Here is a 21,345-nt window from a genome sequence, read left to right on the forward strand (position 1 = left end):
TCATCTGGGATAGCATGGAGTAGTTGCAAAGGAAAGAATTTAAGTATTTTCCACACAAACATTACAAAATATCAATTACTTTGAAAAAGCATATTTTCCTTCCGGTCAGTAAATCCCAGTGGAATCCAAACACTAACCATTCATATTGCAATAAATGTTTAGCTACTTTAGAAGAAGCCCTGGGGCTAGAAATCGGACGTGCTCTATTTCCAATTTTATTTTCTTTTACCTCGATACTTAGGGCTTTCCTGTGCCTACTAGGGCCCCAGACTGACAGATGCACTGTATCCAGTAGTCAAAGTGAGAACTACTCAGTTGTGGTGATTCTTGGCTTGCGTCGGCTCAAGAAAGACTACCCAATGTTTGAAGACAGACAGTTAGTCTCTATGGTCTTTGCTGCTTCACTCAGTGCACAGAAACAGGGAAGACCATAGAGTTTAACTGTTGGTTTTCAATCTGACCCAAGGTGCATGAACATGGCTGAAGGATCTTGTTATATGCTAAAGATAGGGTGAGGTTTTTTTTTTTTTTTTTTAATCTCTCTCTTTGTTTTCTTTCAGATTTGGTTAAAGGATTATTATATTAAAAAAAAGAGTTTGGAGTTGACAATTGCCTTTCAAATACATCCAAAATGACCCTAAGCACCATAACAAGTGCAATTTGCAAAAGTTACTGCAAGTATAACGCGGACGCCTGGCTCCTACAACTAGGATGGACATCTCGTGCCGCGCATGGATAGACAAACGCAGCTTTGGCCTCTCAGTTGTGCAGCGGACAGCTTGCCAAATCCAGAATGAGAGACTCCTGATCAGTCGAGCATCTCCCTGGTCTGATGCTTTCACTAACTGTAAAAAGGTATGATTTTCCCCTTCTCCTTTTTCTGCAGTGCATTCTGTCAACGTATCACTTATATAATGAATTAAAAGAAAAATAAATCTTATACCCGCAGGGCTTTGAGAGTTTCCTTTGTCTTTAATTTATTTTTTCCTCAGTTGTTGGTAACTAGTACGAACTTGATTGCAGAGTGAGTCAATGCTCACATTTCTTACTATTTCAGCTTTATTATACCTTCAAACTATGTAACTTTCACCGGCCGCCATTTTAATATTTATGTTCTACTTAAACATACATAAACAGTATTATACATAGGGGGGGGAGATTTAGTGACATCGAAACAGTCAACGTGATAGAACTGAACTAGTTTCTCGTCTGCACCGAGCGCTTTATCAACAGTTACTGTTAATTTTACTGTTTGTTTGCCGGTGGTTATTCATGATTACTGTATTTCTTACATGGATATTAAATAATGAGAAGACTGTTTTAACGTCACTCCTTTCTTTCATCTTTCCTCCTAGGTGGGGTGCAACATTTGGTTACATTGTTTTCCTTCTCTTATATTAAGTGGGGCTACCCATACGTGCATCCTGAACGCAGTTAACACGGACTTTGTTAAGATTAAGTGTGACCCCTTTATCAGTTCAGATCAATAGTTAAATATGAGGTAGCTGCCAATCAGAAGCTGAGATCTGAGCAGAGGAGCCACTATTTCCCAGAAATCCACTGTATGGGAGTATAAATGTAAAACCAAAAAACTAATGAACATATTTTTTTTAAAAAAATCTGTGGGTTCTTATAATACTGTATGCTAATGTAAAAAAATAAATATATATACACTTTTTTTAACCACTCAATTTTAAATACATTTAATGTTGTGTGTTTGTTGCATAGAAAATAAAAGATTTGTCGACTTATCATAAGAATCTAGTTCTCATTACGTATTCCATGAGAAGTTTCAAGTTTCGGAAGCATAATGTGTTTTATACTTTGTGTTTTCTTCCTTTTCGTTCACATATAAACTCTTTCAAGTAGATGAAGTACTCATAGTAGTAGCTATTTGTTAATGTTAAAAACACCTCTCTGGCTGAGTATGTGGGCTTTGAACATCTGTGAGACACAATAAGATCAGGACCTCTAAAAGCACTAATGGAGACAGAAGCACAGCTTGGAGGTGAAGTGAGCAGATGCCTTCTCTAATTAAGTGGCCCATGTGTCATCCATTGTGGAAAGAGTACGACTCAGAACAATGTCGTCAAAACGGGAAACAAAGAAATAAGAAGCGCCTCGGGGTAAAAGAACATGAAAGAAAAAAGTTTTTGTGAGCAATGCTAGTAAAATAAATAAAATCAACAAAATCTGAAGAAAAAAAATAAATAATACAAAATGTTTAGAAACACCAAGAATTTCAGAAGAATGAGGAAAGCATGACTTTTCTCTGACACTCCTAAAGTAAAACCAAAGTGGAGGATATACAGGAAAAGCTTGGTACATCAATACAGATTCCAAGCTTGACATGTGAAGAATGCACAAACAATGCCACCCATCTAAATTAGTCACAGAAGGGAACCAGATGCAGGAGAAGGACCTTTAAAGACCGCCAACCCAAGCTAGTTCGTGGGACATGTTGCATTGATGCCCAAGCTAACCTTCAGGACATTATAAAAATTGAAGTTCACAAACATGATATACGTGGACATCACCCAATGTACCTTGGCCATCAACTACTTTCAGCACTTAGTAAGACAATCCTGTGGATGGGTCGGTAAAAAGACCCCAAGAGTTGGCGACAATGAATAAAAAAAAAAATATATAATATTGGGATAGCAATGTGAAGAGCCTTTCAATGGGGCTCGGAGAAGTAAATCTGCCCTGACAGGTACGGTGTAACACTCAATCGGAAGGTAACTGCTTAACACAGATCTACATTCGGTTTGTCATTCTCTGTTTTATTGAGGCAAGATTGACAATCAAATAGGAGTTATAACATGAATACACATGCGTAGGAGAGCTCACCATGGTTAAAAACACATACCAAATTGTTTTACAAAGGTGCATGAAGAAACTCTGGTACAAAACTAGCGTAGCATGCCTGTCTTTACATGAATAGAAAGGAAGGTAGAAAGGCAGGTAAAACGTCTCAGGTATAAAGGTGAGAAACCAAATATAGACTAACATAGAAAACAAATAAGTGTTGGTGCCGCTGGGTAGAAATAACACAACAAAAAATCCTGCACTATAAACAGATGGTAGCTGTAATAAAAGCAGGATCTCTGCTATTATGTACTAAGCGAATGCCACTAGTACGCCGCAAGTCTATCTCAAGTCAGTCACAATATCACCTCTCACCCTCACACAGTCCCGTATTAACAGCCGTGCTTCATGCTGATGATTAATGGTCTGCTGGGACAGAGTTTTTCACCTTGCTGAGCCCAGACCTTAAGGGGATCCAGAGTCTCATATCTAGGGACCCTCCTTTTCCACTTGGCCGCCTGAGAGCCAGGCGGTTGTTTGGGTGACAAGAAGAACTCGCCTCCAAATGGACCCCCAGCTCAGTTAACTGCTGCATCATCCTTGTTCTCCGGTTTAGCAGGCAAAGTATTGAAGAGAGGTCTGTATTGCATGCACCTCCAGAAAGCTTGGCAGATCTGATCGAACTGAGCCTCGAGGCACTCTCTCTAGTGCTGGATTTTTGAACTATCCTAAGACTGTGGAGGCTGTGGCCCAGTTGCTATCTTAGGCTTGTAGGGCGGTCGCCGGCTCGAGAAGAGATCCCTCTATTGCATGTAAATACATTTCCCCAGTGGGGACCAGGATTTCCCCCACCGGTCCAAAGTAGGGGGGGTTGCGGGGCATCAGGGTAGCTGTTCAGAGCGGACCCCGTGTCGGGAGATTGGCCACCTCCCTTCGGTCACCAACCACGCTAGGCCACATTTTGAAACTGTGACATTTCTTGACAGAATTGTATTAAATGTGTATCAAGAGGCTCCCACTCGATTAAGCAGTAAACTACCAACATACCATACAAGGCTGGAAATATCAAGATTTTGGGTAGTAAAAGCCTAAACATCAACTGTGTCGGAGCTCTCAAAATATACGTCTGGCCATAGATAATCTTTTTATCCTCAGAACTTTCGCTGGCCCAAATTTGGACATATAATGCTTCGTAATAAAAATGCCTGTGCTACGATACACAAAATAAAAAGATTTCAGACTGTGGCAGATCTATTGGCACTAGACATATGTATCATATCCCAGGAGTAGATAAAGACAGCAATCTCTTATAATCCCTATGCAACGCACGGGACGAACAGCAGTTGAGATACAGTAAGCGATACAGTATCACTCCTCACACCTACTGGTAAACATTAGAAATCAGACATATTACAGAACTATACACCGTAACGTAAGGGGGCGTAATCCGCCACCAATCTCCTAAGTGGAGCGCTGATAATAATGCACTTGCTCCCAGTATAAACCTGAAGTAAACGATAGTTCAAGTTGATCTAAATCATTTTTTTAAGTATATTCAGAGATAATACGTGGTATAAAGGAGTATAAGAAACACACTCATGAAATAAGTGTAGGGACTGGCTCAGATCACAAACGCTTTAGTGTATAAGGGTGACATCTTCCCTCTTCTTAATTCCTCTTGATTAAACTTGAAAAGAGACAATAGGAATAACCTGGCTCTAGGTGTATAAGCGGACGACCCACTCTTCTTTGCAGGAGATGGATGAAGCCAGTAGGACCCAAACCCCAACTAGGTAAATGTATTCAAATATAAAAATAACAAAATAAAATAACAAAATAATAAAAACAATACAAATGTCCAGAAAAAGCTTCTTGCACTGCTCCAAGACGCATTTCACCCTGTCATTGTGATTTCTCAGTCGGAGTTATCGTCTCTCCATCCATTTCTTCCTTTAAACTATGACCTCTGCTCTAATTTTTCTCACTCCCCGCTTTACAACCAATCGCGGGTGTGAGTCCCATGGGTTTATGTTCAATTCAGCTGTTCTCACTCACCAGTCCATTAAACTGAGGTGGCGTGTCCATCAGCTCTTCACGTCATTTTCATTTCCTACTCCGTCCCTCTTACTCATTAGTAATATTCTTGCTTCCTGGAGTACTGTCATGACTAATCCTACGGGATCTCCCCGGCCGGTGGGCGGGATCAGTCTCGCCTGCCAGCCGACGCAATGCAGAGGGAGGAGCGGCGTGGAGGAAAAAGCAGCGACGTGGGACATCGTCACTGCATCAGGTAAGTTACTGAAGTGGTTTTCACCCCTTCAGCAACCGGGGATTGGGGGGTGGGAGGGAGAGGGGACCTGCAGTGCCAGGAAAACGGATTGTTTTCCTGGCACTGGAGTTTCCCTTTAACGCATTAAAAGTCTCACGCTGGTTTATCATATAATTTAGTCCAAATTTCATGGGGAAACATAAATAATTATAATTAAAATGATAGTTACATAGCTGAAAAGATACTTGCGTCCATCAAGTTCAGCCTTCCTCACATATGTTTTTTGCTGTTGATCCAAAAAAAGGCAAAAAAAAACAGTTTGAAGCACTTCCAATTTTGCAACAAGCTAGGAAAAAAATTCCTTCTTGACCCCAGAATGGCAGTCAGATTTATCCTTGGATCAAGCAGTTATTACCCTACATTGAAAGATTATATCCTTGAATATTGTGTTTTTGCAAGTATGCATCTAGTAGCTGTTTGAACATCTGTATGGACTCTGATAAAACCACTTCTTCAGGCAGAGAATTCCACATCCTGATTGTTCTTACAGTAAAAAAAACTTTCCTTTGCCTTAGACGAAATCTTCTTTCTTCCAGTCTAAACGCGTGACCTCGTGTCCTATGTAAAGTCCGGTTTGTGAATAGATTTCCACACAATGGTTTGTATTGGCCTTGAATATATTTGTATAATGTTATCATATCCCCTCTCAGGCGACGTTTTTCTAAACTAAATAGGTTTAAGTTTGTTAACCTTTCTTCATAGCTGATATGTTCCATTCCTTTTATTAATTTTGTAGCCCGCCTCTGCACTTTTTCTAGTGCCATAATATCCTTCTTTAGAACAGGTGCCCAAAATTGCACAGCATATTCAATGTGTGGTCTTACCAGTGATTTATAAAGAGGCAAAATGATATTCTCGTCCCGAGAATGAATGCCCTTTTTCATGCCCGACAATACCCTACTGGCCTTGGCCACTGCTGATTGACATTGCACATTGTTGCATAGTTTGTTGTCTATAACAATTCCCAAGTCCTTTTCGTGTGTTGTTATCCCTAATTCGCTTCCATTAAGGGTATACGTTGCTTGTGTATTCTTTACGCCGATGTGCATAACTTTACATTTTTCAACATTAAATTTCATCTGCCATTTGAGTGCCCAGTCCTCTAGTCTCTCTAAATCCCTCTGCAGCAAAGTAATATCTTGCTCACATTGTATTATTTTACAAAGTTTGGTGTCATCTGCAAACACTGAAACATGACTTTCAATTCGGTCTTCAAGATCATTTATAAACATGTTAAATAGAAGGGGTCCCAGAACAGACCCCTGAGGGACACCACTTGCCACCTCTGTTCAGCTTGAAAATTTACCATTAATGACAACTCTTTGTACTCTTTTTTTAAGCCAATGTTCTACCCAAGAACAAGCATTTTCATCTAGACCGATTTCCTTGAGTTTGAACACTAATCTTCTGTGTGGAACTGTATCAAATGCCTTGGCAAAGTCCAAATAGATCACATCCACTGCAACACCCTGATCTATACTTCTACTTACTTCTACAATATTGATACAAATCTAATAACATCATATGCCCGACTGAGTTAATAATAATAACAAAGTATTTAACCAAGAAAGGTACATTCAGATTACTCTGGTTTTCAAATACATCCTGGGGACGTTACCTTAGCCCAACATCCAGGGGATGTTCAATAATGTAATGTAAAAAAATAAATGTATCCCAGAACTAACATATGGCATTGTGGCATATAGCTGGAGAAACCAGATATTTTAAATAACTCATTAAGATCGACCAGTGCTGCCACATTCTGTACAAAGTGAATGGACAGCTAGCAATTCCTCCGTGAGCAATTTCTCATAAAAGCCACGTCTGACCGATAATTTCACACAGAAGCCATGAAATCATCTAATCGCTGGTTTATTTCATTGTTTATTACGGTCTCCTCTAGAATCGGAAATCTGATTTTCTTGAAGCACAATAAGACCACGTACGGTATCGCAGGAAGACAATGAAGACAAAAGAATACGTAATGGCCAAGCAAACAATTCATGTTCATAAAGAGAGTGTTAAAAATCACTTCATTTAAGAAATATCTGTAGCTATTTGTCAGCGAGACGAGAACAGCTCACTGCCCATCTAATTGGTCTTTCTTTGTAAGACTGTTCGGGCCGAAAGACAAGAAGGCACTATGTGGAAGATAAATGGTCCTCCGTAAGGCGTAACAGAAATAGATCTTCTTAAGCCACAAGCAGATCTTTATGTCCATGAAAACAATTCTCTGCTTAAATAGAGTTAAGCAAGTTTTTTCGATATAATAAAATGCATTAAGCTACAATGTAGTAATCTGCACACACAGGGGACGTCAAAGTATGGGCTTAAATTTTAAGCACAGATCTTTGACCTGAACTGAAAACCAAGCATGTTTAAGCCATGCATATTTGTACTTTCATACGTCAGGTTGGGATTGACTCCCATTTTATAAAGGAACATGGAAATACATGAATCACCATTCCTATGCTCTGCAATGACTGTGCCAGACCAGGATTCAGCTTAAAGCCGTCATACAAACCCTCCCCTCCTCATATCCTACAAACTGCTACATAGGAGTAGATTCCTTCCTGAATAGCAAATAGTGAATCTACTGCACCAGGTAGCAAAAGCAGATATTTACATGTCAACATCAACCGAACGGAGTGACTAAATAATGATTTGATGGAGGCAATTTTAAGTAGCCGTGAAAAGTACGAAACACCATACAGTTCATTTGCTGATCACTAATTGTATATTCTGACAATAGGTCTAAAACACGTCATAAAAAAGCCTAAATGCTACCGTATTAAATGGCAACTGTCACTTTAAAGGATTTTTAATATTAGGTTTACTTATCCACATATTTAACAAATAAGTGCGTTTGAGGCATGAAAATAACATTAAAATGTACAAAAACATTACAAATGTGAGAATGTCTGAACTCGCTCAAATGTTTCTTTTATCTATGTAACTGTAGAAATTCACATAGCTTTATCCTGCAAACGGGTCCATATATGCTCCTTGTTGTAACGAACCCTTTGTACTTCATTAAGTACGTTCGTTCACACAATCCCGAAATGCTAGAGGCTTGAATAATTATAGCCCGATCGCAAAGCACACTGGTTCGTACTCTCCCGAAATCCAAGCAGGTCATCAGAAAAATCAAGTGTTTTGTCGTTTCGCATACCCAAACATCAATCAAAACTTGATGTTTACAGCATACAAAGTATATAAAAATCCACACAACGCAGTGTAAGCCTATAATACAAAATATCAGCAAAAAACACAAGCAAAAAGGTACTTATCCGTCGGGGTCCCCCCTCCACAGATGACGAGAACCCAACAAGCTGGGATCTCATGATACACAGCGGCTGTCTTAAAGGAGAAGCATCGATATTCTGTCTCTACTAAAAATCAGGGCCATGGAAGTCTACGCGTTTCATCTCTCTAGGAGACTTTATCAAGACTGTGGTCCAGGGAGATGAGGTCCTATAGACCCTGGACCACAGTCTTGAAAAAGTCTCCTAGATAGATAAAATGCGTAGACGTCCATGGTCCTCATTTTTAGCAGAGACATGGTCCTTTAAGGCAGCCGCAGCCTTTTTTCGAAGTTCCCGGCCACGGCATATCACAAGATTCCAGCTTGTTGGGATCTCGTCATCTGTGGTGGGGGCCCCCCGACGGATAAGTACCTTTTTGCTTGTGTTTTTTGCTGCTATTTTGTATTATTGGCTTACACTGTGTTGTGTGGATTTTTACATACTTTGTATACTCTTTTTATATTCTATTTTATTACTCCTTTCTAGGTCTGTTATTTTACACCCCTTTTTCCATTATTTAAGACATATGACCCTTTTTAGGAGTTTGGATATTTCAATTTTTTATTATTATCCTTATTGTGCGCATTTGATTACAGTTACCCTTGGAAAGCAACTCGGTTGCAGTTGTTTGTATGGCATTGCATACTTTGTTGCTATTCTGGGTATTAGATGTATCTATTCAGTATATCTATATTTTCCTTGGAGATGATCTGTTCTGTCTATTTATATTTAAGTCATTAAATTTACTACTATATTTTGAAAATGTTTGTATTGAGATATAGTTATTATTATTTGGTGCGCACACACTTCCTTCATTTATATATCTATATAACCAGTTGCTAATTATTGTGTGTAGCAGCCCACAATGTATTTTTTAATACTGTATTATTGTGTTTGTGACCCACCACCCCATTATTTTACAAATCACTACCGGGGTAAAGTTCTGACCGAGTCGAGAGTTCCAAAACGAATCAAATGTTGAACAGTTCCCCTGGTTCATAGGTAGCGATTGTTCACCTTATTTGTGCGAACAATCCTACCGAACAGCACCCTACTGGATCCTTGTAAAAAGAAGCAGGCATTTGTACCAAATCACCGGTGTTCGCAGGGGTCGAGTGTCTGCTTTAAGCTACCAACATGTGCATCTGCAAAACATTTACTAGGAACTGAAAATGATAGAGCGCTAATCAGTTCTAACCACTCCTACAGAGCAAGCTCACATCAATTGTAACTGCTCCAAAAGAGCACCCTCCCATCAACTGTAACCGCTTCTACAGGGCACCATCCCATCAATTGTAACCACTCCCACAGCGCACCCCCCTCCCCCCCATCAATTGTAACTGCTCTTTGACAGACAGTCTGGCACCCAGACTGGGTACCGCCGTCAAATTTGCTTCCTAGCTCTCCTCTGGGACACAGGAGTGCATCAGCCCCTAGCCGCCGCAGCTTGGCTGGGGTCTCTCTATCGCTTTCCACCCTGGAACAGGGTCCTGGGTACAGTCTCAAGTGATTAAACTCTCCTGTAAAAAGAGTATAGCTGATCCACCCAAACACTAGCCCAGACTGAGTGAAGGGTGTAAAGGAACTGCTTTATTATGGCCACGTTGCCTGCTTATATACACACCCCCAGAAGGGGGTCTCCACACAATACAATGCAAGCCCCTCCCAAAGGTCTCTGTGCCTGGGAGATAATTGCATTAAAGACTGGTAAGCTAATTATCTCCCAGGAACAGAGAGGCAAACACAAATATATAAAACATAAAAATATCACAAAACAGCATAAAAATATACAATAACCCCACAAATAATACATCCCATAATAGCCCTGATCTGAGCACCCAAGTTCTCCAAATGGCGCTCAGATCCATGCAGTGTAGGGAAACGCTGTGTTAAAGTTATGAACGGCCGCACATGTGGTCCTATGCCCAAAATAGTTCCAGGGCATTTGGTGCTTTTGTCGGTCAACTTTCAGGAGCTCATGCGTCCGAAATAGGGGGTGCTCCACCTGGCTCTTAGGCAGCGTTTGTGTCCCTTAGTCTCAGGTACCTTTCCTCGAAAAAGCACTCTTCTGGCGGGTTGCAAAGTGATCCGAAACCCTGTACCAAGTTGTCCAGGAACAGCACTGTTACCTCATGCTGAAAACAGTTCCATAACATTCGCGGCTAAGTCCCGCTGAGGTGACCAGGGACCCACAAAGTCCTCATGACGTATTTAGTTCCATAATGATCGTGGCTAAGTACCGCTGAGGACAATTCGTGGGTTTCTTCATGAGAACGTCTGGCAGGGAGCTAGTGTTCGGTTCCATTCGAATAAAGGGAAAGTGCCTAATCAGGGGCACCCAGGGAAAGCTGCTAATGGCAGCTGGGGAGGTTAACTCCTGAACGGGGTCTCCGACCTGGACCATAGCCGGTGGACAGGAGGCCAGCTTCCACACTCCTCCAGGAGTTGGTGGCAAACAGCCATGGTAAAGAGCAATTGTCACACGCTCCCACAGCGCACCCTCCCTTCAATAGTAACCTCTACCACAGCACACCCTCCTATCAATTGTAACCACTCCTACAGTGCACCCTCCCATCAATTATAACCGCTCCCAGAGCACACCCTCCCATTATAACCCCTCCCACAGCACACCCTCCTATCAATTGTAACCGCTTCCACAGTGCACCCTCCCATCAATTGTAATCGCTTCCCATCAATTGTAACCGCTTCCACAGTGCACCCTCCCATCAATTATAACCATTCCCACAGCGCACCATCCCAATTATAACCGCTCCCACAGCGCACCCTCCCATCAAATATAACTGTGCCCACAGCCCACCCTTCCATCAATTATAACTGCTTCCACAGCGCACCCTCCCATCAATTATAACCGCTCCCACAGAGCTCCTCTGGAAAAATCTTCAACTATCCGGCAAATTAACTTTTTTCCCCCCACCAACCCTGCTATTGCTATTTAATGTTTTATCACCACCAAACTCACTCAGCCTGCCTAAATAATAGCAGGTGGGAGGGGAATCAGCAGTGATTAAAGGGTTAACAGGGATTATTGTTATGTAGTAATAAAAGTGCCTTTTAATGAAAGAATATCGTCAGAGAAACAAATTGTAGATTATGCTAGCTTTAGTGTACCTATAATCTTAATTTTATTAATGACAGGAGGCGAGTATTTGCTTAAGTCTCTCTTTACTAGAACTCCACAGCAGCACAGAAAAAACAACCAATCAGAAAAAAGTTAGATACTATAAAACTCCCCTCCCCATGCATCATTTCCTCTTTCAAGCTGCGACAAAAACAGAATAAAAGGCAGAGAACATCATGGGGAAGAAACGAAGTCCTAGACACGATGAATATAATGACGTCCACCATCCGAGAGTAACCGTCAAACTAGATAGTGTTGATGGACTGTAAGCTGAAACGAGAGAAAAACAGAATCGAACAGGTTGATTATCCAATGAAATGTACTCTGAATAAACATGTGTGCACCCATGTAGCAACCAAAATGACCTTAAATTCTAGATATCCCAACCCTACTTATGAAAGAAAAGACATAAGAGCATGCAACAGGTAGCAGAGACAACAAGCAGAGTTGCATACGTACCTGATCAAACCAAACTATAAACATAGAACAAGGGAGGGATAAAAATGGGTGGGAAATACTCGCCTCCTGTCATTAATAAAATTAAGATTATAGGTACACTAAAGCTAGCATAATCTACAATTTTATAACATGACAGGAGGCTTCGTATTTGCTGTTTCAACGCTCAGATCACCAATCCAACGCTGGTTGTGTCGCTGGTACCTATTCCAGGAGATAGCGGAGTAATCCTAATTGCACTTACCAACTGCGAAAAACGACAGTAGACGGATCAATGAAGATGTCAGCCGATGAAGCATCTCAAAACACAGAAAAAACACCATCTGCTGATGGATCCAACAAACTTGTTGTTGTCACCCGCTTCCTAGCGGTTGGGACCTGAGCTTGCAAACTGACCTATCAGCTATATTCCTGTAATTGTAAAAATAACGAAGGCCTTTTGCGGATGCAAGGCCGCGAGAAGAAATTGCCCCCTTGTCTCAACTCTTGATCTGTAGGGTGGTTCCTTCGATCGTGTCAGGGTCATCCGGCGACGCGATCTTGCAGGTAGATCCCCAATCACAAGGAATGTGTCTAAGTCCACCACCAAGACGCAATATAACCGAGTATGATCCTTCGTTCACTCCTGGTCTACCTGGTGAGATGTCTCATCCGAGAATAAACTGTAGTGTTGTCAATTAGCCGTATCCTAAGTGATTCCGACATTCCAAATGGACTGTGTAATCCTCGGACTCTGTAGAGAAAAGATTCCAAAAGGACGTCCAGTCATGGTTCCGAACTGAACTCGTGTGGAGGAACAGTGGTCGACTAATTTCTGGAATAGAGAATCCCAGAAATATTCAAAGGGATGGAGAGTGCAAACCGGAGTGCAGATTTCCATCCAGGTATGTCCTCGCCTAAGAGTGAAAGGCGTCTGTGTAGGAGTCGGGGTACCCCAGGTACTCTCCCAAGGTCCGTAGGTCTCCTCGACGGTAGTTGAAGAGTAGGTTAGCGTGAATCAAAAGGCAGAATGGCTCCCGCGAGGGGTAAATAGCTAATAGACGGAGAACCCACCAACTCCGAATCCTGTTCGCCAGGTAAGCGTTCCGAGGAGATGGCGCCGTCCTGCCCCCTTCTCCCAAGATCGTATGAGCAGGGAACTCAAGCCAACCGGGATGTCCGGTCTTACCATGTGAACCATGTGTGCGGTTACCTAGGGGCCGGATAACTGGCCTTCCTTGATCTTGGTACCCGAGCAAGGCAGTGTCCTTTCGCTCCATGAAGGTTTCCGTAGCTTCTGTCATCTTGACATGGGAGAAACGGTCTGTGCGGTTGGTCCGCAATAGTCTGGATATCCAAAAACAGAAAGCAGGTTTCCGATTTATAAGGTGCAGAAAATACCAAAAACCTGCACTCTCGTAATACCTGAGGCCATCCGTTAGCCGTACTATCTCCAGTAGTGTGTGTACCTAAGTGATCCAGACCCAGTAGAGCCCTCACAGGAGATAGAATAGAGGGATCCAGACTAAATTTATATCTTGTATGACTAGGCAGTCCTCTATAACGAAATCAGTAGTACGGGCGTCAGATCTAATCGAATGCAGGAGGGACGCCCCGCTATGCAGTCACCGATGTCTTGCACAGGTACAAGCCTGTGTAGAGTGTCGAGTGTACGAGAGAGCCGCGTTCTCATCTAATGAGATCGACTAACGTGATAGCGTCCGGCCGATAGCCTGAGCGGCCGCGCCTGTTAACAACCAAAACAGTAGGGTTTACATCCGTGACCGGTTCCTTCTATGAGAACGTGTCCTCCGAACATGTACTCTGTATCCAGCCCAGTATTCGGCCGAGGTTGAGTATGCGCCCTCCAATAACAAATCAGTGTCCGTCCTGTATCTGAGAGGGTACGCTCTCTGTTCCTGAAAATAAAGTATTCTTGAATCGGGATGATGGAGGGCCGCACCCTCCTGTGGTCCAAACTAGAGTCCCTAGAGAATCAGGGTGACCAATTGTAGGGTACACCCAATACCAATATCAGTATAAGGCTGATGGCAATCCACGGAAGAAAACAACAGTGGAAAAGAAAAAACTACCAACTGTCCGCCCGGATCCCGTGCGCGCGCGCGGGGTCCAGGACGACCGTTGGTAGCCAGAGGAAAGCTGGAGACGTTCTCCGCAATCCACAAGCACCCGGGAGGTCGGGGGAGGTCAAGTCAGGCCTCTCGACGACCCGAGCGAAAGGAAAAAGAAGTTACGAAAACGAAAAATTTAACGCAGATAAGAGAAAAATACATAAATTCTCGAGCACCGATCCTTGCCCGTGCGAAGTCTTCCTTGGAGATGTATGACCGGGTACCTTATAAAAAAAACCCTGCCCTTCAGGCATGAGGTTTAGGGCCTTCACCCTAACCACCGTATTCAGATGGCCGTATACTGGTTTCCTCTTGGATAGGTTGGCAAAGATGCCAGTCTGGACACCTGCCTATTTCCATGTCACTGGTGGGCACCGGCATTTCCCAGTGATATTCCCCCAGGTCTGCGGCCTAGCAGGGGTACGGCACCCAGACATAACAGGCCGTCTTAATAGGTACCGACATTCTTAATAGGCACAGACGTAGTCGGCCGTACTTATGGGCACAGACATAGCAGGTCGTACTTATGGGCACAGACATAGCAGGCCGATCTTATGGGCACAGACACAGCAGGCCGATCTTATGGGCACAGACACAGCAGGCCGATCTTATGGGCACAGACACAGCAGGCCGATCTTATGGGCACAGACATAGCAGGCCGTTCTTATGGACACAGACATTGCAGGCCAATCTTATGGGCACAGACATAGCAGGCCAATCTTATGGGCACAGACATAGCAGGCCGATCTTATGGGCACAGACATAGCAGGCCAATCTTATGGGCACAGATATAGCAGGCCAATCTTATGGGCACAGACATAGCAGGCCAATCTTATGGGCACAGACATAGCAGGCCAATCTTATGGGCACAGACATAGCAGGCCGATCTAATGGGCACAGACCTAGCAGGTCGATCCTATGGTCACCGACATAGCGGGCCGTTCTTATGGCACAGACATAGCAGGCCGTTCTTATAGGCGCAGACATAGCAGGCCGGTCTTATGGGCACAGACATAGCAGGCCGGTCTTATGGGCACAGACATAGCAGGCCATTCTTATGGGCACAGACATAGCAGGCCGTTCTTATGGGCACAGACATAGCAGGCCGTTCTTATGGGCACAGACATAGCAGGCCAGTCTTATGGGCACAGACATAGCAGGCCATTCTTATGGGCACCGACATAGCAGGCCGTTCTTATGGGCACAGACATAGCAGGCCAATCCTGAATTGTGTATTATTGTTATATTATGATAACCTGTTATTCATATAGCGCTCTCCGATTCCGTAGCGCGTTCCTATGGGTATGGAGTGAGCAATGGGGACCTCCGAGTTCAGCAGAGGTCCCTAAAAAAAAAAAAAAACAGAGCCTCAGAGCATCCTGTGACATAGGACCTCTAGACGCCAACCCATAGGCAGCGTAACGCCGTATGAATAACCTGAACCGGGACTCGCAGTCCCTCAATGCCCAGCAGGCAAATAGTGGTATTCCATCCGTATAGGGTATAAGCGGAAGTTGTTCCAGTGACTACCATGTCCATGAATGTAAGATGCACTGAGCAATACTCTCCGTAAACTGCGAATTGGTATGGAGTAGGGCTAACGATAGCCAACTCAATGAATTCCCCCGGGAAACTGGTAAAAAATTATGGTATCAGCGAGACTGGTCTCCCTTACCAGTTTGAGTCAGAGCCAGGTCTGTAAGCGAGAAAAATATGCCAGGGACAGAGAAATCATACCAGAGTAGTCTCACAGAGACTTCCAGCTGGGCAGAAAAAATATATACTGAGACGGAGATGAATCCTAGAGCTAACTGGCACTGTAAACACCCTGTACAGAGTCTGTGTAACTGAGTTCATATATATCTGCAACTCACAATAACCTGTGACGTATCCCATCAGGCACTCACAGAAACCTGTAGATATACACTGACAGTAAAACTCACAGCGATCCGTGACATACACCGTCAGCAAAACTCACATCAATCTGCGATGTACACAATCAACAGAAACGCTCAGCAATCCGCGCTATACACCGACAACAAACCCACAGTAAACCGTGATACACACTGTCGGTAAAACTCACAGAATCTGTGATATACACTGTCCGCAGAGCAAACTAACATGTGATATCCACTGTCAGTAAAACTAATGTGTGATCTACACTGTCAGTAAACCAATATGTGATATACACTGTCAGAAAACTAATATGTGATATACGCTGTCAGTAAACTAATATGTGATATACGACGTCGGTAAAACTAATATGTGATATACATAGACAGCAAAGCAAAGCTAAAATGTGAGCTCCACTGTCAGAAAAACTAAATGTGATATACACTGTTGTTATGGACAGAAGAATTAAACCAAAATGGCTATTTATTAATGTCTATTTATTCTGTGTTCACTGTGTAAAAAAAAAACTGGTTTCTAGAGTAAAAGCTTCCCTTCCCCCCTCTGTGTACTCAGTAACTGTTTCCTCTGCAAATTCCTCTTTAGCCGGGGCAGCAGCTGTCTCCTAAGCTGCTACCTCACCCCCCCCCCTTCCCATCTGAGCAAGCCTCATGTAACAGCTTCTTTTATTAACTTCTCCCCCACTTCCTTTGTGCAACTAAAAGTTCTATAGAAATATGCCACATGTAGTAAAATGGAGCTGGGATACAAAGAAATGTCATGTGATGATGCTGGGGGTCACGCCCAGTAGGGTGGGTTTAGACAAAGACCCCTTAGACTGCTAACCAATGGATAAATGATACTGTATGCTAATTGTGATTCTGTACATGACGTTTTTCTGCTTTAAAAGGGAATTGCACCCCCTGCAATAAAGGCCTCTCTGGAGTTCTTTCAAAACCTGCAATGTGTCCGGTGTGATTTTACTTCCAGAAGACATATGCATGCATTAATCAATTTGGAAGGTGTAGATAGACAAATAATCAAAGTTTTCTTTGATCCAAAACACTGTCAGTGAGACTAATGTGATATACACTGTCGGAAAGACTAATGTGATATACACCGTCAGAAAACTAAAATGTGATATACACTATCAGAAAACTAAAATGTGGTATACCCTGTCAGTAAAACTAATGTGTGACGTACACTGTCAGTAAAAACTAATGTGACATACACTGACAGCAAAACTAATATGTGAAAAAACACTGGCAGAAAAACTATGTGATATATGCTGTCAGAAAAAACTAATAAGTGGTTGTCAGAGAAAAACCAGAGCAAGACAGAATATCCAATAAAAACTCACAATATACAATATATCTGAAGAAGTGAAAAATGCCCTAAGATACACAGTAATCTGTGAGATATATGCTGCAAATACATAGTACATGGGAGGAAGGCATGGGATGCAGCACAGAGCCCTCCGTTCCACACAAAACGGAAGGCAATCCGCCGGGGAAAAAGCAGGGCAGCGATAGCCGCGATCCGACCACCGTGGGCGGAGGAGAGGCCGCGGGTAGGTGCACACTCCTCCACCCAGTCGGCCGCCTGCGGCTCTGTGAAGAAGTTGAGCGCGGCGGTCGGCCATGTGGTGGACGGGGCGGCCACGTGTGTGAGTGGAACGGCCGGCGGGTACTCGCGTCCGACCGCGAGCACCTCGGTTGCCGGAATGGAACTAGGGGAACGGGGAAATCAGGAGGCAGCCAGAGGCTAGTCTCCTGAAACCCCTATACCGCGCAGGCAGCCCGCGGAAAATGGCGGGCAAAGAGAGTGGGCAGTGAGGGGAGGGAGGGAAGACATGCAAAACAGGGAAGACCCCCAAGAACCCTAAAACTACCACATGGAAGGGAAGAAATCCCTAAGACGACAGGGGAAGCAAAGGCAAGGGAAGAAGAAATATATGTAAGCAGACAATGACACAAAAAATAACATAATATATAGAAGTACAGAACACATGGTACTAAATAAAGGTACAGAGAACAAATAAGTAAATATACTAAGAAATCAAATATAAATCCTAATAAATCATAATACAACCCAAAGCCACCCACATAAGCAGGAGGCAGTGGTACTCTGACCTGTACTGGTGCGGAGCAGCAAAGAAAGAGGAAATGATGCATGGGGAGGGGAGTTTTATAGTATCTAACTTTTTTCTGATTGGTTGTTTTTTCTGTGCTGCTGTGGAGTTCTAGTAAAGAGAGACTTAAGCAAATACGAAGCCTCCTGTCATGTTATAAAATTCCATCCATTTAGCACAAAACCTCTTCTAGAGCGTAGGATTATTTTTTTTTTTTTTTAACGATTTGATCGTTATTTAGAAATCCGATAGTCTCTTTTATTCAGCAGTTTGGTGCACAGAGAGGTTATATATTTCCCTGTCAAATCTCAGAGTTATATTAATTTGACAGGATCCACAATACGATTTTCTTGTACGTTACACAAAAGTGTAATATGTGAATGGTTCTGTTACTTCGATTCTTTACAAGTTCAAATTAAATGCTGCAGTAAATTAGCTCTGACAAATGAATAAAGATGCCTGGTGCTTTTCCTTGATACCCAAATACAAAGCGAAACAAAGCAGCCATTCTGTAAAGCTTGTGTAGTTTCCGGTGCTTGTCATTTTTCACTTTGATTGTTCTACCATCACAGAGCAAAGCACAGATTATCTGTGTTCAATTAGACTACTGGAGTGAAATATTGGGTATTCTCGTGCGGCACCTTTAAACACAGGTACCTGGAAATGAAAACAACCTCCGTTACAAATATCCCTCATCAAAGCTGCTGATACAAAAAGCCAGCAGCCAGCTTTTAAAAGAATAATGCAGCGTCTTTGAACAAGAGAGGAAAACAATACAAACAGAAACACAAAAACCCATTGTGGCAAATTCCAATAGATGCTGTACACTAAGGCCTCCATTTAATATGCTTTCCAAATGGCTCAATACTGTTACAAAAAAACTTTTCAAATGATTTATCAACAAAAATGACCATTGACTTTAATGGTTGACTTCTGTAGATAAACAATTATGAAAGTTGTTCTAACAGTACTGAATCATTTGGAAAGCGTGTTAAACAAAAGTATAAGTTAGGAGATAGTTTATAATGAATGCAATAAAACACACTCCTGCTGGCTTTGATTCTGTTGACCGCGCTCTTCTTCTGATTTTCATCCTATCTTTCTGAACGCTTATTTTATGTCTTCTTTTCTGTGCCACTACATCCTTCCCGCCGCCTGTCTCGGTTGGTGTTCCACAAAGCTCTGTTCATGGTCCTCTTTTATTCCCATCTATACTGCCTCTTGATAACCTTATTAACTCCTTTGGATTTCAGTACATCTATATGCTTACAGTACTCTGATTTACCTCTCCTCCCCTGACCTCTCTCTTGCTCTTATGGAACTCATCACAAACTGCCTACCTATGTTCAATCTCTAACTGGTCTTCCTGTTTTTGAAAACATAATCTGTATAAAACTGAACTCCTCATCTCGCCTCAAATAGCCCTACTCCATCAATCTCCCTGCAAGTTAATGGAACACCTATTACCCCAACCCCTCAAGCTTGCTGCCTTGGTGTTACGTTTAACTCAGGTCTTCATTTTCTCCACACATCCAGTCCTTCTCCAAGTCCTCTAACTCCCAACTTAAAAATATTGCCTGCATTCACCTTTTGCCTTTTTCTAACCCAAGATACAACTAAGTCACTTGAACACGCACTCATCATTTCCTGACTTGACTATTGCAACTCACTACTCATCGTCCTTCCACATACCCGCATTGTCCCTCTTCAGTTGGTTCCTGACCGACCGCTTCTCCCACACGTCACCTGACAGTGGCTTCCTCTACCCTTCAGGATCCAATTCAATCTGCTAACACTAACATACAAAGCCCTCACTACCTCCACTCCTCACTATATTTCCTCTTTACTCAAAAAATATACCCTGTTCATTCCCTTCACTCTGCAAATGATCTTCTCCTGACATCTGCTCGTTCCCGCATTGCCAACTTTCACCTGCAAGACTTCTCAAGCGTTGGAGCTCCGTCACACTTTGGAATGCACTAGCCTGTGCTATCAGACTCTCCCCTAGCCTCCAATCCTTTAAGAAGTAACTATAAAAAACTCCTCTTTAGTAAAAATTACCATCAACCCTCATCTCATCATTTCCCGTACCTCTATTGCCCAGCTCACTCTCTCCTGCCACTATTTGGTTCTTCCACACAACACTTTTACTATCCTATATTGACACAGGCATATTCTTCATAAATCCCTAACTCTGACATGCTGTGATTTTTCTTGTGTCTTTACCAGTTTGAGCACGGTCTTCTTCACTTCTTATATTCCGTATGTAAATTACTTCTGGTCAATTTTAGAATTGGAAAGCACTACGAACGAGGTTGTCGCTATACAAATGCTAATAGTATTCAAAGTTACACTACTGTATATATACACTGTAATTAATACCAAGCATAGATAAGTATAAATATAGTAACTACGCAGAAAAACTGACCGTGAAATTATGATCCAGGCATCACAGAGAATGATGACAAACAGCAAGTGAAGACAAAAATGGCATCCTGTCTTCATTCAGGACACGCCACAAAGTACCAAGAGGTAAAAGTTATGACTAGTCACAATAAATTAACATGCAGAGGTTTTTTTTTTAGGAACTTGACTTGGTTTGAAACATTTACCTCTGCACCCTGTAGACACGCGTCCATGGTGGAACAAGAGCCAGAATCCGAGCTACCAAATCAACCAAAGTGCTTGGTGAATAACTCCTGTATCGTCCAGTCTTCCACAGCTCGTACAAGCCAGTGCCACGAATAACTAGCGTTGGGTACAGCTTCATCCCATCAGGTCGGAATGCGGGGTTCTCGAAAAATTCCTGGAGAAAAAAAGCATTCAAATATCTCTCATAAACAAAGTCTAACTGACCAAACACTTGGTTTTAACCCCACGGTTCTACAGGCAATTCTGAAATCAATTATACGCAATTAAGACTTTAAAAACTATTGAAATAAATAAATCAATAATGAATATTAGGGGGGGAGGGGGGGGGGGTGAACAAAAAAAAAACTTTGCAGAGTGAGATACAGTGTGGGTTTATTTACTCTAGTGAGAATGTTTGGGAGTTTAAAGTGAATTATAAAGCTAAGGCCAAAATAGGAGAATTACAAATTTCTCCAGTTCGGCTTCCAGTTCAGCTATTTAGTATCACTTTAAATCCCTGACAGTTCTCACTTTAGTGAATATAA

General features: G+C 42.5%; 1 protein-coding gene across 1 annotated transcript in view; it reads right to left on the reverse strand.

The window, feature by feature from the left end:
• ELP3 (elongator acetyltransferase complex subunit 3) overlaps positions 1-21,345 on the reverse strand; it is a 157,583-nt gene that overhangs the window by 44,448 nt on the left and 91,790 nt on the right. The window contains exon 10 of the mRNA XM_063442001.1: positions 20,782-20,975. Coding sequence (XP_063298071.1) covers positions 20,782-20,975 — 194 coding nt within the window. The remainder of the gene's footprint in view (positions 1-20,781; positions 20,976-21,345) is intronic.

The sequence above is a fragment of the Pelobates fuscus genome, chromosome 2 (assembly GCF_036172605.1).
Source record: "Pelobates fuscus isolate aPelFus1 chromosome 2, aPelFus1.pri, whole genome shotgun sequence".
Classification (NCBI taxonomy): domain Eukaryota; kingdom Metazoa; phylum Chordata; class Amphibia; order Anura; family Pelobatidae; genus Pelobates; species Pelobates fuscus.